This window comes from Strix aluco, chromosome 2 (genome assembly GCF_031877795.1).
Source record: "Strix aluco isolate bStrAlu1 chromosome 2, bStrAlu1.hap1, whole genome shotgun sequence".
NCBI lineage: Eukaryota > Metazoa > Chordata > Aves > Strigiformes > Strigidae > Strix > Strix aluco.
Genome location: NC_133932.1, coordinates 36,014,374 through 36,026,584, shown reverse-complemented (window position 1 = coordinate 36,026,584; position 12,211 = coordinate 36,014,374). Strand labels below are relative to the sequence as shown.

The window sequence follows — 12,211 nt, the reverse complement described above, 5'->3', positions numbered from 1 at the left end:
TGACAAAACTATCTATACAGCAGTATGAGGGAATTCTAGTACAGGACTCTTGTCCAGAAGCAGGCACATTACTTTGGAATATCTGCTACGGTTTATTCAGAGCTGTAGGAGCTCCTACAATGGTGTGCATGGTAGCAAAACTGGTTTCCTTGAAAGCCAGTTGGAAGATAGTAGACTCAGTGTGAACTATTTCTAACTGATCAGGTAAGGGGAGAGAGAGAAATGCATCACTGTGTTGTATATCTGCAGCAGCTTTACAAAAATTGTCATCACCTTTGGTACTGGAGGACCTCATACCTTTTCATTACCAGCAACTTCTCTAGCAAAATATTCTGAAGAACTTACTTACATTGTTGGCTCAAAACACAGAAACCCACATTCTAAAAACATAACTTATTCAGGAGCAAAAGAGAATCATGCTCTTTCAAAAAAACCCCAAACTTTCCTTCTAACAATATTTAGAAAACACATTGGAATAGATCCTGAATAGAATATATTAAGAAAATTGAATTATCTTCATGGTTACCTCTTCGCCCTTGATTTGTGATGGTTTCTTGACTACCTCTTTGACTAGGTGTAGTACAGTGTCAATTTTCAATGTGTTAAGCGCACATGTTAAGTCCACAAGAATAAGCTGAGATGCACTAGCCACTGGAAGAATCTGAAAAACCAAACCAAAACAAAAGACACGCCCCTCAGATCACTGTACCAGGCAAAACATGAAGTTGAAAAAACAGCTTTTTTGTGTGATTATTCAAGTATCAATATTTATACAAAGCATAAAGTAGACAAGTTAAATCAAGCATGCAACAATTGTCATACACAGATCTTCTCCTAACACCTTCATGAAATCAGCTTCATCATGCTTAAATGAAAGCAGAAAAGAAAGGTGTTCTACTGAGAATAAATGCTTTGTTCCAGACAATAACTCTAACCTTTCTCTGGAAATGGTGCTGATCCAAGTTTTTTAAAATATAATTGGCAAGTTGCAATCCTAAGATTACAATCCAATATTGAATAAATAATGGCTATTACTATAAGTCTTAAACTGCCACACATCCCTTTTTATTTGATGACTTAATTAGGTTTAATCGTAGTCCTGATGCTTTGTGGAATTACATATAAATAAGAGCATTTCAGATTTTTCAGTGGTTTGACATTGTCATATGTAAAGAATCCCAAAGAATCTATAAACAAGCCCAGAGTTTAGAACTGATCATACACATGTAATTGCCTTTACACTGGAAAAGTAAAGGTGCCTTTCTTTAGTTTCACCTTGATTTTATTTTGATTCCTATGAGGTTTCTTGCTATTCCATACTGCTGCAATTGCTGCCATCAACTGGATTCCAAGTTGTGCTGTCAATGGATTCATGAAGTCCAGTATTTTAGTTCTTAATGTCTACATAGGGGAGAAAAGTAACTGTCAATGCTAAACTTTGAGATAGCCTTTGCCTTGCATAGTCTGTAAAACATTCTTCCTTTTCCCAAGATGTTCAGAAAATACACAACAACAAAATAATCCCTTTATATACTTGGCTGTCAGACTAGTTTTGATAATTTATTTATGAGTTAGTGTATCCTTCTTACAGACGGAAGGCACATTTGTTGGAAAACAGATTGCAAAATAGAAAAAAATAACTTCTTGTGTTACATTCTCTCTTCTCCTACAGATATTTTTCACTACTGTGATTCACCAGTATCCACAGAAGAAGGGAAAAGTCTAGTATTTCTATTTCTTCAGGTACACGTTCTACTGCCTGCGGAAGGTGCAGACAATTCAGGGGCAGTTGGCTCTACAGAAGCTATGTCCTGGTTTAACCAGGATAGGGTTAAGTTTCCCCAGCAGTGGGGGGGAGCTCTAGCTGGGTTATTCAGATACCATGCGGACGTCACATCCTGGCAGGTCACATTTTTTCCTGGCGCGGGAGCGCGGTGCACTCGTGGTTTTGTACATCGTGCTTCCCACTGCTGTATTTGGTAGCTATTTTGCTCTGTTCATTGCTATCACTATTACTGTTATTGTTATTGTTGTTGTTGGTTGTGTTGCTATTGCATTATTGTATTAAACCTTTCCTTATTTCAGTCTTGGGGCTTTGTATTTCACTCCCTTTGTGGGAGAGGGGCAGCGGCCGCGTGGTCTCAGACCCCGGCAGGGGCTAAACCACCACAAGCTATTAACAGAAGCTCACAGAAAAAGCAAAACATTAAACAGATCAGGTAAGGGTGCAGGTGGGCAAAAGAACAGGAAAAAATCTACTTTTGTAGGTAGGTACTGTGCAAGTCTGTAGCTCATGAGAGTTCTTAAATTTTTTGTGGCCCAGTATAATTCTAGGAATGGCAAACTATTCCTATGAACTCTATGTGCAATACACTGCTGAGGAAGGGGATGATAAGGATGAAGAGATACACAGCAGTTTAAAAGAACTCCTACTTTGGTTGCTTTAAAGTAGACTGAAGAAGAGCCTTTAGTCGTTCCAAAGAAGTCTGTTGGTCTTTTTTGAGAGTCTTCCCTCTTTATAATGCTCCAAAGAAGGGACATGGTATTAATAATGCGAGGCAATTCTTCCAAAATGGCATTCCTAGCATTTCTCAGGTTTGCAGGTTCAGCTAAAGATGACTAGAAAAACAAAAAATATGATTATTAAATTACACTATATTATGCACCACAGAGTGACTGCTCTTATTCAGTAATTAGGAGAGTTATAGTCAACTTTTGTAATGAAAACTTTAAAAATAATTCAACCATTCTATTTCTGAAATATATTGCTGCTATGAGAGTCTACTGAATTTGGTGTTCACTATTTTGGCACAGAGAGAATTGATTTGTCTAGGAAATTGTTAGGATAATATCCTCTTCTGATAAATGTTATAGGAATAAAAATTGTAGAGAACACATTAGCATGTTATCAATGCAAAAGAAAATAGAAGACTTTGTTAATGACAGAGCAACTGTAGACAAGCTACACAGGACTAATATTTGCATAGCCAAGATCATCATGAACATTGCTGGAAATTAACCTTCCTGTCTTCAAATAGAGAGATTAAGTTCAATTTCCCTCCATTGCACTTTTAGTTAGTTCACTTCTTCTGGTGTGCTCTGAGGTTTCTCTAAGGTTATCTTCTCGTACAAGCACCACTTCACCACTTATAGTCACCTCTGAATGAAAAAGGGATGCATACTTTGACAAACTGGTGCTGAGGTGTCACCGAAAAGCAGGATAAGAAACTTATCGACACCAATTTGATGCAGATAAGCAGACACTTCATTGACGGCCGGGTGCGCGGGTGAGTGCTCTCACCAACGACGCACACCAAGCTCAAAAATCATACAGATTATATAGGATTCAATCATAGATATTAATTAAATGCTCATACATAAACATAATAATTCCTGGAAATCATTTCCATATTCCCACCTACTTCCGATTCTGCGTACTAGAGTTTAGAAATGTATAGAAATGAGTCTGGGGTATACTGCGAGTAGGTGGTCAATGAGTCAGTGGTCGCGATCTCCCCCTGCCGGAATTACCTTTTACCTAGTTTCACTGTTTCTTGGCAGAGAATTGCAAGTTGTTACAGTTTGTTTTCCCCAGTTCTCATTAATTCTAAATTCTGACATCTCTGGACGTTCCTAACAATGTATTCTAGGTAATAAACTACTCTTTGTTTAGACATTTCTATAGTAACTTCAAACAAAATCATTTTTTTAATCATAAATCTAATTAGCTAAGCAGTACCTAGGTGTATCTAGTAGATGATTACTGACCAATTCTTCGGCCCTGGTATGGGTCTGTACAGAGGAGTTCGTAGTAGCATTGGTTGCTGTGTAATGTGCAAATGCAAATGTAAACATTTGACTCTGCTATAAAAATATTACAATTTCTTAAAATATTTGATTATCATTCTTCATAACTCTTGATTCATATATCTATCTATTGATTTCAATATTTATCAATTTAATCAATTTAGTAGTAAATCAGCAACAGAGGCATCAAGTGAGTGGTAGGCATTAAGCACTTACCTTTTTGGTTTGGTTGGGGTGATCCAGAAGGCAGTAGTGACCAATGGTTGTCAGACCTTCCAAAAGGGTTAGCGGGTAATCAGGTGTAACATTTTCTCTTTTAGAAGTTAAGCTTTGGAGGAAGAAAAAAAGAAAAGAAAAAAAGGTTAACAGGCCAAGTAGTATTTCCTTAATTAAAAATTCCAGTAGAAATCTGTTTCTATTCAGTGGTTAAAAGAACACTGGAACAACCAGACAGGAATATCAAATCAAAGGATTCACAGACTATGCTTGGACAACCCTGTTTCCTTGTCTAGATCTTTTAGAATATTACTCCCCACCAGTCCTTTCACTTACTGCCTGTTCTGAACAGTATCACTGTATTTTTCTTCTCCAGGGTGTCTCTCCCCAATTAGTCCTCCAAAATCCTCAGTTTTTTTCAAAACTGGGAACTTCCTTTTACTTGGATGGCAGGCAGAGGGGAACAGGAAGTATCACAGCTGCTGGTCATTCTTGCAACCGCAGTGAGCCCTGCTGCAACAATACTGCCTCCACCGCACCTGGGCTCAAGGGACAGATGCCTGCATGTGCAGCAAGGTTTGAGGATCAGACTCTGGGAGCCACAGTGCTAAAACAGTAAATTACTATGCACTACACTCTAGTAAGAGGAACTTTAAAAATTTTCAGCACCCTGCAGACTCTTCTTACCTTGCATATGTTTTTGCAGGTGTCTTCACAGCTTCATTTTCATACTGCTTGACAAGCTCATCGAGGTTTTTACATATCTGTACAACAAATGGTGCCACAGTCCAGCCTAAAGACTTCCCAAAATAGGGCAGAGAACATGTGACTAAGCCTACCCAAGTGGGATGCATCCCATAGCCATACTCTGGTTGCAGACCTCTAACCACAGCAGAGACGAATAATCCCTGTGAAGTTATTGGGTGTGGATAGACATATTGCATTGCACCAATAGCCTGCTGGAAATTAAGAGCCTGCTGCCATTCCTTAGAGAGGTCTGGCTGATTCTCCTGCTCCTCATGAGTCTGTCCAAGATGGTGCTCCAAGACAATCAATACCTGCAAGAGCTTCAGCAACTCAATCTGGAGTGGGTGTTCGCTCCATATTTGATCATGCCCAAAATTGATTAGGCTCTCTTCAAAGAGCTCTTCTTCAGGAACATTATTAACTCCATCTGCCATAAGCAGTTCATACCGTTTCTGACTTGTATACATAGATGCAGACAAAGAAAGAAGAACAAACTCCTGAATTTTGCATCTTCCTAGCAAATTGCGTATGAACTCTATGTTCTTATTCTCTGCTGCCTTTGCCATGGTAGCTAGCTGGGTCATCATTCTAATCAGGACTTCCACACTTTTTACCTGAACATCTCTGTTGCCAAGCACATCTCTGTGTGTGACCTTCAAGTAGCATGGATAATATGAACGCAGAAAACTGAGACAGAGGTAAGTGAGCAATTCTATTAGAAGAGAATGGGGACACATGGTTGGGGACTGAGTCTGAAGCTTGCCATAAAAACTCTGCCCTACAAGAGCTTCCTGATGGCGAGCTAAGAGATTGTAAATAAGATTCAAATGTGCTGTGGAGCTGGTATCCATGCTTGTACTAGCTACAGCTTCAATAAATTCTTTAGGGTTTGTTTTAAGCACTGCCTCCAGAACAGAAAAAGCATACAATACCCTCTTAGAATCATAAGGCTGCAAATATAGCAGCATGTGTTTGAACAGAGCCTCAATCATCTCCTGTTTTTCCTTCTGCTGCTTGAGCAACTTAGAATGGGTAATTTCCTGGAGCTCCAAGTCCACCTCTTCATCACTTGACAGAGACTCTGATGCTTGAGTCCTCTCAGAATCAGCACGCACAAGGTTTAGTGCTACGCTGGATTTGGAGCTTTCAGGAAGGAATGCATTGAGACAACTCACATGGTTTGTGGTTTCTTTGCCATCAGTTGCAGCACTGTCATTGTCCTCATTGCTCACTTCTTGCAGCTCCAAAGAAGGAGAAAAAGAGGATGTATTTTCACTGTCATGGCCTGTGCTGGTGTCTGCTGATTCTGTGTGCTCACTATTATCTTGGTCACCATCTGCTTCATGTGATGTTACTGGATTACAAGAGTCATCATTTTCAGACTGTTCTGTTTTTAACTCCAGCTTCTCTGGATCTTTTTCCACTTCTGCCCAAATTGCTTCTCTATCCACAGTAGTAAACTGGCTCAATGGAAGGTTTTCCTCAGAATTGCTCTCAGAGATGCCAGACTCTTTCAAAGAGGTCTTTTTCTTGCAAAGCCAATCATGTATATCTTCTGAAAAAAAAAAATTTAAAAAAGAGCGCATAATCATCTATTTCATACAACATGCTTTATACTGAACAATTCATTGTAAGAAAAAAAAGGTTAAAAAGTTACTCTTCTCTAGTCTACTATTAATTGTAACAAGTGGAGCTAAAAAAAACCTGGGTTAAGGCAAGAATTATCTTTTTTTTAAAGTAGTAGAGCAGTCCTAATCTACTGGAAGCACAAGAGAATAGGATCAAAACATAAAGAACATGCTGTTTCTCTTATGCTATAACTCCTGGGATGTGACAATTTTTTTTTTATGCTTCCTGAGCATAAAATGTTTGTTGAGATCAGGAGGGAAATGAGAAGGATAACAACAGAGGATTTTTTTTTTTTTTTTGAAGAGCTAATATTTTACTTGATCACATGCTGTGGAACAAGGAAGGAATAGATTAGCTCTGTGTTTGTATAGCATCTAATAAACAGGTCCCTTTGGATGCTATAAATGTCTGCCATCTAACTATTTGCCAATCAAGACAGAAAAACAATTATGCAAGCCTACAGCTAACAGTAGTGAGACAGACAGGTGACACGGAAGTTTCTTAACACAAAACTACCAGACACTTCTCCACTGTCTTCCTGCTCTGCTCCAGGAAACAACCTTGGCTACTTGGGCCAAATGGTGCAGAGTGCCTCATATCCATACCACTCCCAGCAACGCCAAACCTGAACAGACTGCCAGCCAGCCTTCGCAGGACTCCACACTTGGAGCGAACCCTGGCTCCATCCCTGTCTCAGTCTTCCTCAGCTGCTCCCCACAAGTCTCTATCACACTTGTCTGTTCCACATTTGACTCACAGATCACATGTGGTTCACAATGGTTCTCATTACAGGTCTTAAAATGGACATCTTGCAGCTGTCAAATTTAGCCTGTCAAGGTAAAGACGCTCCACCACATTCCTAAATTTGGGTGGCTGGAGGTCATCTTCAATTCCAAACAGCTCTCTTTGCTTCTACATCCTAGCTCTGGGATACCTCAAGTTGTGTGCTACAAGGGCTCAGCTCTCCTCTTGAATCAAGACAGATCTTTTTTTGAAAAACACATTTTAGTTTTTAGAATTTAGCAGAATTAGGAATTTTTTAGTGTGGTGTGCCCTAAACAGTAAGATGTTCCTCACAACCTGTCCGATTATTTTAAGATGATGCTGAAGGAATCATTAACAAAAAATATTCTGAATAAAGAAGCCTAGTATGAGGGTGCATGGTGTGCTGGGGCAAGACTGGGTGGAGAGCGTGAGATTTGCCTGTCCATCCTGCCTACTTGAACAGTTCCTGGACTGACATCATCACCAAACTGCTCCTGGATTTCATTTGGTTGCAGACCTAGTTTTGCTCAAGTAGGGATCCTGTGAACAGTGAACACACATGCGGTGTGGATCATCCAGGAATGGCAATGAGAAGCGTGGGACAAGATCCCAGAGCAAAGCAGGGAGCAATCCAAACCAACAATGTAGGTGCAGTCACTGTAATAGAAATTATCACTAAGCCTTCAACTAGCATGACTCTGTTGTAGGCATCACTAGAGGTACCTGGATGAGGAGGAATCTATGGAACTGATACAACTTAGGGTAATAGGATACCATTGCACTTCAGAGACTAACTTCAGTAGGTGTTCAGGAGTATGCAATGCTGTTAGCACTTACAGTTTCAGTCCAAGAACAGTTTTACCTGCTGAATTTTTCTGTTTGATGTAGTGGATGGATGTGCGTTGTGTCTTTGGATGAAGCAACAGCAGCAGGACTGGTTCAAGAATCCTTGCAACATCATTAAGTGAAAGAGCACGGATCAGCCAGCCCTGTGCTGCAGCACCAATTGCACCATCTGAACAATTGAGACTGTCCAGTACCACAAACAGAGACCTGAGTGGAGAAATCAGAATGAAGAAGTACAATTGAAATCCCTAAAAAAGTTAATGCAAACAACAAAATAGCGGCAGGGTGGCACCAGACACAGTGCATGTTTAAGTAAGCACCAGCCAATAGCTCACGTCTGCTAACAATATCTTGATCATGCACATTTTCCCAAGTTGAGGTCAAGTACACATGTGTTTGTAGAAGCAAGGCCATATGTATACTCACACTCTAGAAGAGCAGCATACTTTAAAGTTCTTTCACATATTTATTTAGAAAGACTCTTAATGCTTTTGTCTCATTTTATACAAAGGTTATGATCTCTTAATAGGAAGTAAAACTAGAATAAGGTAATTGGTTTTTTTGCACAAGTAGCTGGTTCTATTTTCTTTGGAAAAATATCTAACCAGCTCCAAGATAAAAAATGTCTGACATGCAGAAATTTGTCTTCAAGCTATTCTTCATATATGAAGCTCTTTCTATTTTTACAGAAACTTCCTTCACAAAGGAAATGCACCATGCACACTGAGTGCTTTGCAAAGGTAATAGTGCGAGAAAGTTGAAGATCTTCCTTTTGCTCATTTTTTTGTTCTCTCTACAGAGAACTTTTTCCCACTTCAAGAAAAAAGAACAGAACAAAGCATGGTATAGTTAAATATATAAATGTAAGTCTAAGCCAGTGGAAATGGAAAATACCTATCAAAGGACCGATTGTGAGAAGTCACTCTGCTGCCTTGGATCTCTCTGGTCAGATGCCACATGACAGAGAATCTGAACAGTGCTTCCAGCCTTGTCCCCTTTGCAAGGAAACAAGACAGATACGTATTTTTTGCAGCATTTGTCTCCAAGTAAATTTTTAGTGATTTTTAAATCTCTAGCAGAACAACAGTTATTGTGTAAATGACTGCTAATCCTTCTCAGGTAGTTTGAGAGCATTTTTCTATTTTGCAATAGACTAAACCAAAATGCCATGTATCCATGCATGCACAACCAAAACTTAACAGCCACAGTGTTTGTAGGAGCAAGGTAAGATGTGCCAATACACCAAAAATGTATTGCAGGGCTCTTGTGTATAAATATTTTAGTCTTGGTTTGGTATTATGGAGGTTTACAAGTTGGATGATGAACAGGAAGACATTGGTATGTTAGGTAGTGTTTATTATTGGGTAATTTTGTTTGAAAGCTTTTAAAAGATTTCCAAACTTCTAAGTTTCAAAATTGCAAGAGCAAAGATATGAAAACAGTACCAAAGACTGAAGGTGGCTGTTTTAAGTTTTATTGTGAAAGGCACTTCTCACAAATATACTGCAAGTTATTAAAGAACTGTTCTGTCATTAAACTAGAAGTGGCTCACTTAAAATACAGCTTACTTATTATGAGATCTAAATAGTAAGGTGGACACAGGGTCAACATTATGTTGACATACACTTACTTACAAAGTAATAAAGTCTTTTGTTGGAATATGAAGTTTACAAAATCAACACAAAGTAAAATGATTTTAGAGTTATTGGTGGAGCTGGGTCAGTTTGGAAATACTGACAACAAGTTTTTAGATACTACATGATTTGGGCTAAAACTAGAAAAGCTCCAGCATTGACTGATAGACCTTGTATCCAGGGACTAAGTTTAGCAGTAGTCCCATGATGAATAAATCCCAGGTTATTGTAAAGGCACAGACAGAGTCTATCAGACTCTTGGAAGCCAGAGGGACCATGGGAGTGGAGATGTGGGGTGGAAGGGAACTGAAGGCACTCTGGGAAGCACTGGAACAACTCTACAGTGATGAAGGGGCTTCAGTGAATACAGGACTTACTTTATCACGATCCAAAAGTGCGTGGCAGATAATGTCTTCACAGATATTTGCTGATGGTGCTAAGCAGTGCAGCCTGTAGAACAGTTCCACACAGGCAATATGATGCTCCCGTGTCTCTTTGTTCAGCTGATTCCAGAGAACACAGGCTACTCTCTAGGGAAAAATAGCAAATAATAACAATAATAATAACAACAACAACAATAATAATAATGATGTAGTGCCATTTCTTCCCTGACTTAAAAGCTTTCCATTGCATATTGCATATTGCATATTGCATAAATTCAATATTACCAAAATGGATTTCCAAATTGTCTTAGTTTAGCAAAGAGCAAGAATTCAGGTCATACACTCAGACCTAAAGGAATGCAACTTCCCTACCCTAGTAGGACACGTAATTGAAATATACGTGCACCAGAAGTTAAGAAAAGCATTTCTGCTTTTATTTTCTGGGTCAGAACTCAACAGATTTTACATGTGTCAGGCACAGCAATTGGAAACACAGTAATTAAGAAGAAGATCTTGTAACCAACCCTCATACCAACACTAATATCAATAAATGGTCAGGAAAAGGAAAGCATCTTTGAAATATACTCAAAACAAAGGGGATGAAATGTTTTCATTATTATTCACCCACTAACATTTTCTCTTATCTGAAAACTTAAAGTGGTATCAAAGTTCTCTATAAGTGTAGCTTTCAAACTAATGATACCAAACCCTTCATGTCAGAAATCAACTATACCTACCCAAGAATTTGGGCACAAAACCAACTAGCAATTTGAAAATAATCTGCCACTTTTGAACATCCTGTTGGGAAGCACACAAAGAAGAATGTGATTGCTTTCAAATGCTTGTGGAAGCAAGAAACAGCAGTGTGTCATTGTAACACAAACATGCTGCCCCCAAACATCCCTTCAAGTAACATTTCCCCATCCTTAGAGGTTCAGTGTAGGTTAGGCAGTAAAAAATAAAAAGGAAATTGACACCTGGTAGAAATCTGTTTTCTCTGAGATGATCTTTAGAACTCCAGGAGCAATGGGAGGCAGGGTGACCATCTGTAGCTTTCCAAAGAAGGGGTTGTGGCCAGATACTTTGTACCGCTTCATTCTGTCTTCTATCACAAGCGCCAGTGACTGGGAATGGTTGATCACCTCCAGCAGCGTGAAGATGGACACGTTCTGAACATAGCAGTCATTCACACAACAGCATATTGTCATTAAGGACTTCAGCCACAGAGGGAAGGTGGCATCACAACCTCCTCAGAAGATAAATGAGAAAAAAAGTTTTGGAATAATCCCAAGGTTATAGCCATATTTTCAAGAATTCTTCAATCAAGCTCACAGGACAAAGAGACAAAAATGACTGCCCAAATCCAACTGTCATGCTATCATCAAGTCCCTTACTTCAGAAGGAACTTGCTTCAAAGCAAGTTACATTCTCTTCCCTGTTTCTCCCAGCAGAAAGCTCTTGCAGGACCTCAGTAACCCAGTAACTAGTGGATTCCTGCTTTCCAGTTTATGTTTATTTATAACTAGTTTTCAAAGCTGCTGTTTTCCAGCTGTCATTATCAAAAACAACAACAGAGGTCTGCTGATCCAAGGATGCTCTTTTGGGTAGCACTGAGGCATATAATTTCAGAAACCATGAAGCACACAAGGAACTGATATGACTAACATCAAGTCAAGCCATCCTTGCCTCTCTTGACTGAACAATCAGATAAACTTTTATTAAGGCTTGACTGGAATTCAGTCTGAAGTTTGAGTTCACATCTCTGGCTTCAAAACCAAATGTTTTAACTGCTTTACTACCCCAACAAAATGACTTTTACTTCTCCGCATCAGATAACTTCTGCATCACAGGCAACCTAGACCTTCATTAACAGAGGTTCTCCTTTCGGCTTTAAACCTTCCTGTATTCTCCAGGGTGTGCAGTTTAAAAGAATTTGAAAATAAACTTCTATAATCCTAGACTGATATTCCAAAGAAACACAATTATAAACACAACCCTTCTAAGTTCAGCTACATTGCTGACCACATGGAATATGTGGAAGTGTCCATGTCAAGCAGACAGCTCACCCATGTAGATGATGGGCATATCATCACTTTGCTAAGGAAGATAGCAGAAATTGGTACTGAAGTGAGGAAAAGAACCCAATTTTCCAGTTTTTCACCTCTACATTCACAAACCTATCTT

At 39.2% G+C, this 12,211-nt stretch overlaps 1 protein-coding gene across 7 annotated transcripts in view; it reads right to left on the bottom strand.

The window, feature by feature from the left end:
- DOP1B (DOP1 leucine zipper like protein B) overlaps positions 1 to 12,211 on the bottom strand; it is a 55,803-nt gene that overhangs the window by 16,199 nt on the left and 27,393 nt on the right. For 6 of the 7 annotated variants that reach the window (XR_012621891.1, XM_074814319.1, XM_074814323.1 and 3 more), the window contains 9 exons: positions 11,005 to 11,276; positions 10,022 to 10,174; positions 8,905 to 9,005; positions 8,027 to 8,217; positions 4,711 to 6,325; positions 4,024 to 4,135; positions 2,434 to 2,619; positions 1,276 to 1,401; positions 527 to 661 (listed from right to left, as the gene is read on the bottom strand). Coding sequence is in view for 6 of the 7 variants with exons in the window: in XM_074814319.1 (XP_074670420.1) it covers positions 527 to 661; positions 1,276 to 1,401; positions 2,434 to 2,619; positions 4,024 to 4,135; positions 4,711 to 6,325; positions 8,027 to 8,217; positions 8,905 to 9,005; positions 10,022 to 10,174; positions 11,005 to 11,276 (2,891 nt within the window). In the remaining variant the exon portion in view is untranslated. The remainder of the gene's footprint in view (positions 1 to 526; positions 662 to 1,275; positions 1,402 to 2,433; positions 2,620 to 4,023; positions 4,136 to 4,710; positions 6,326 to 8,026; positions 8,218 to 8,904; positions 9,006 to 10,021; positions 10,175 to 11,004; positions 11,277 to 12,211) is intronic. The other variant, XM_074814320.1, reaches the window with a different exon arrangement.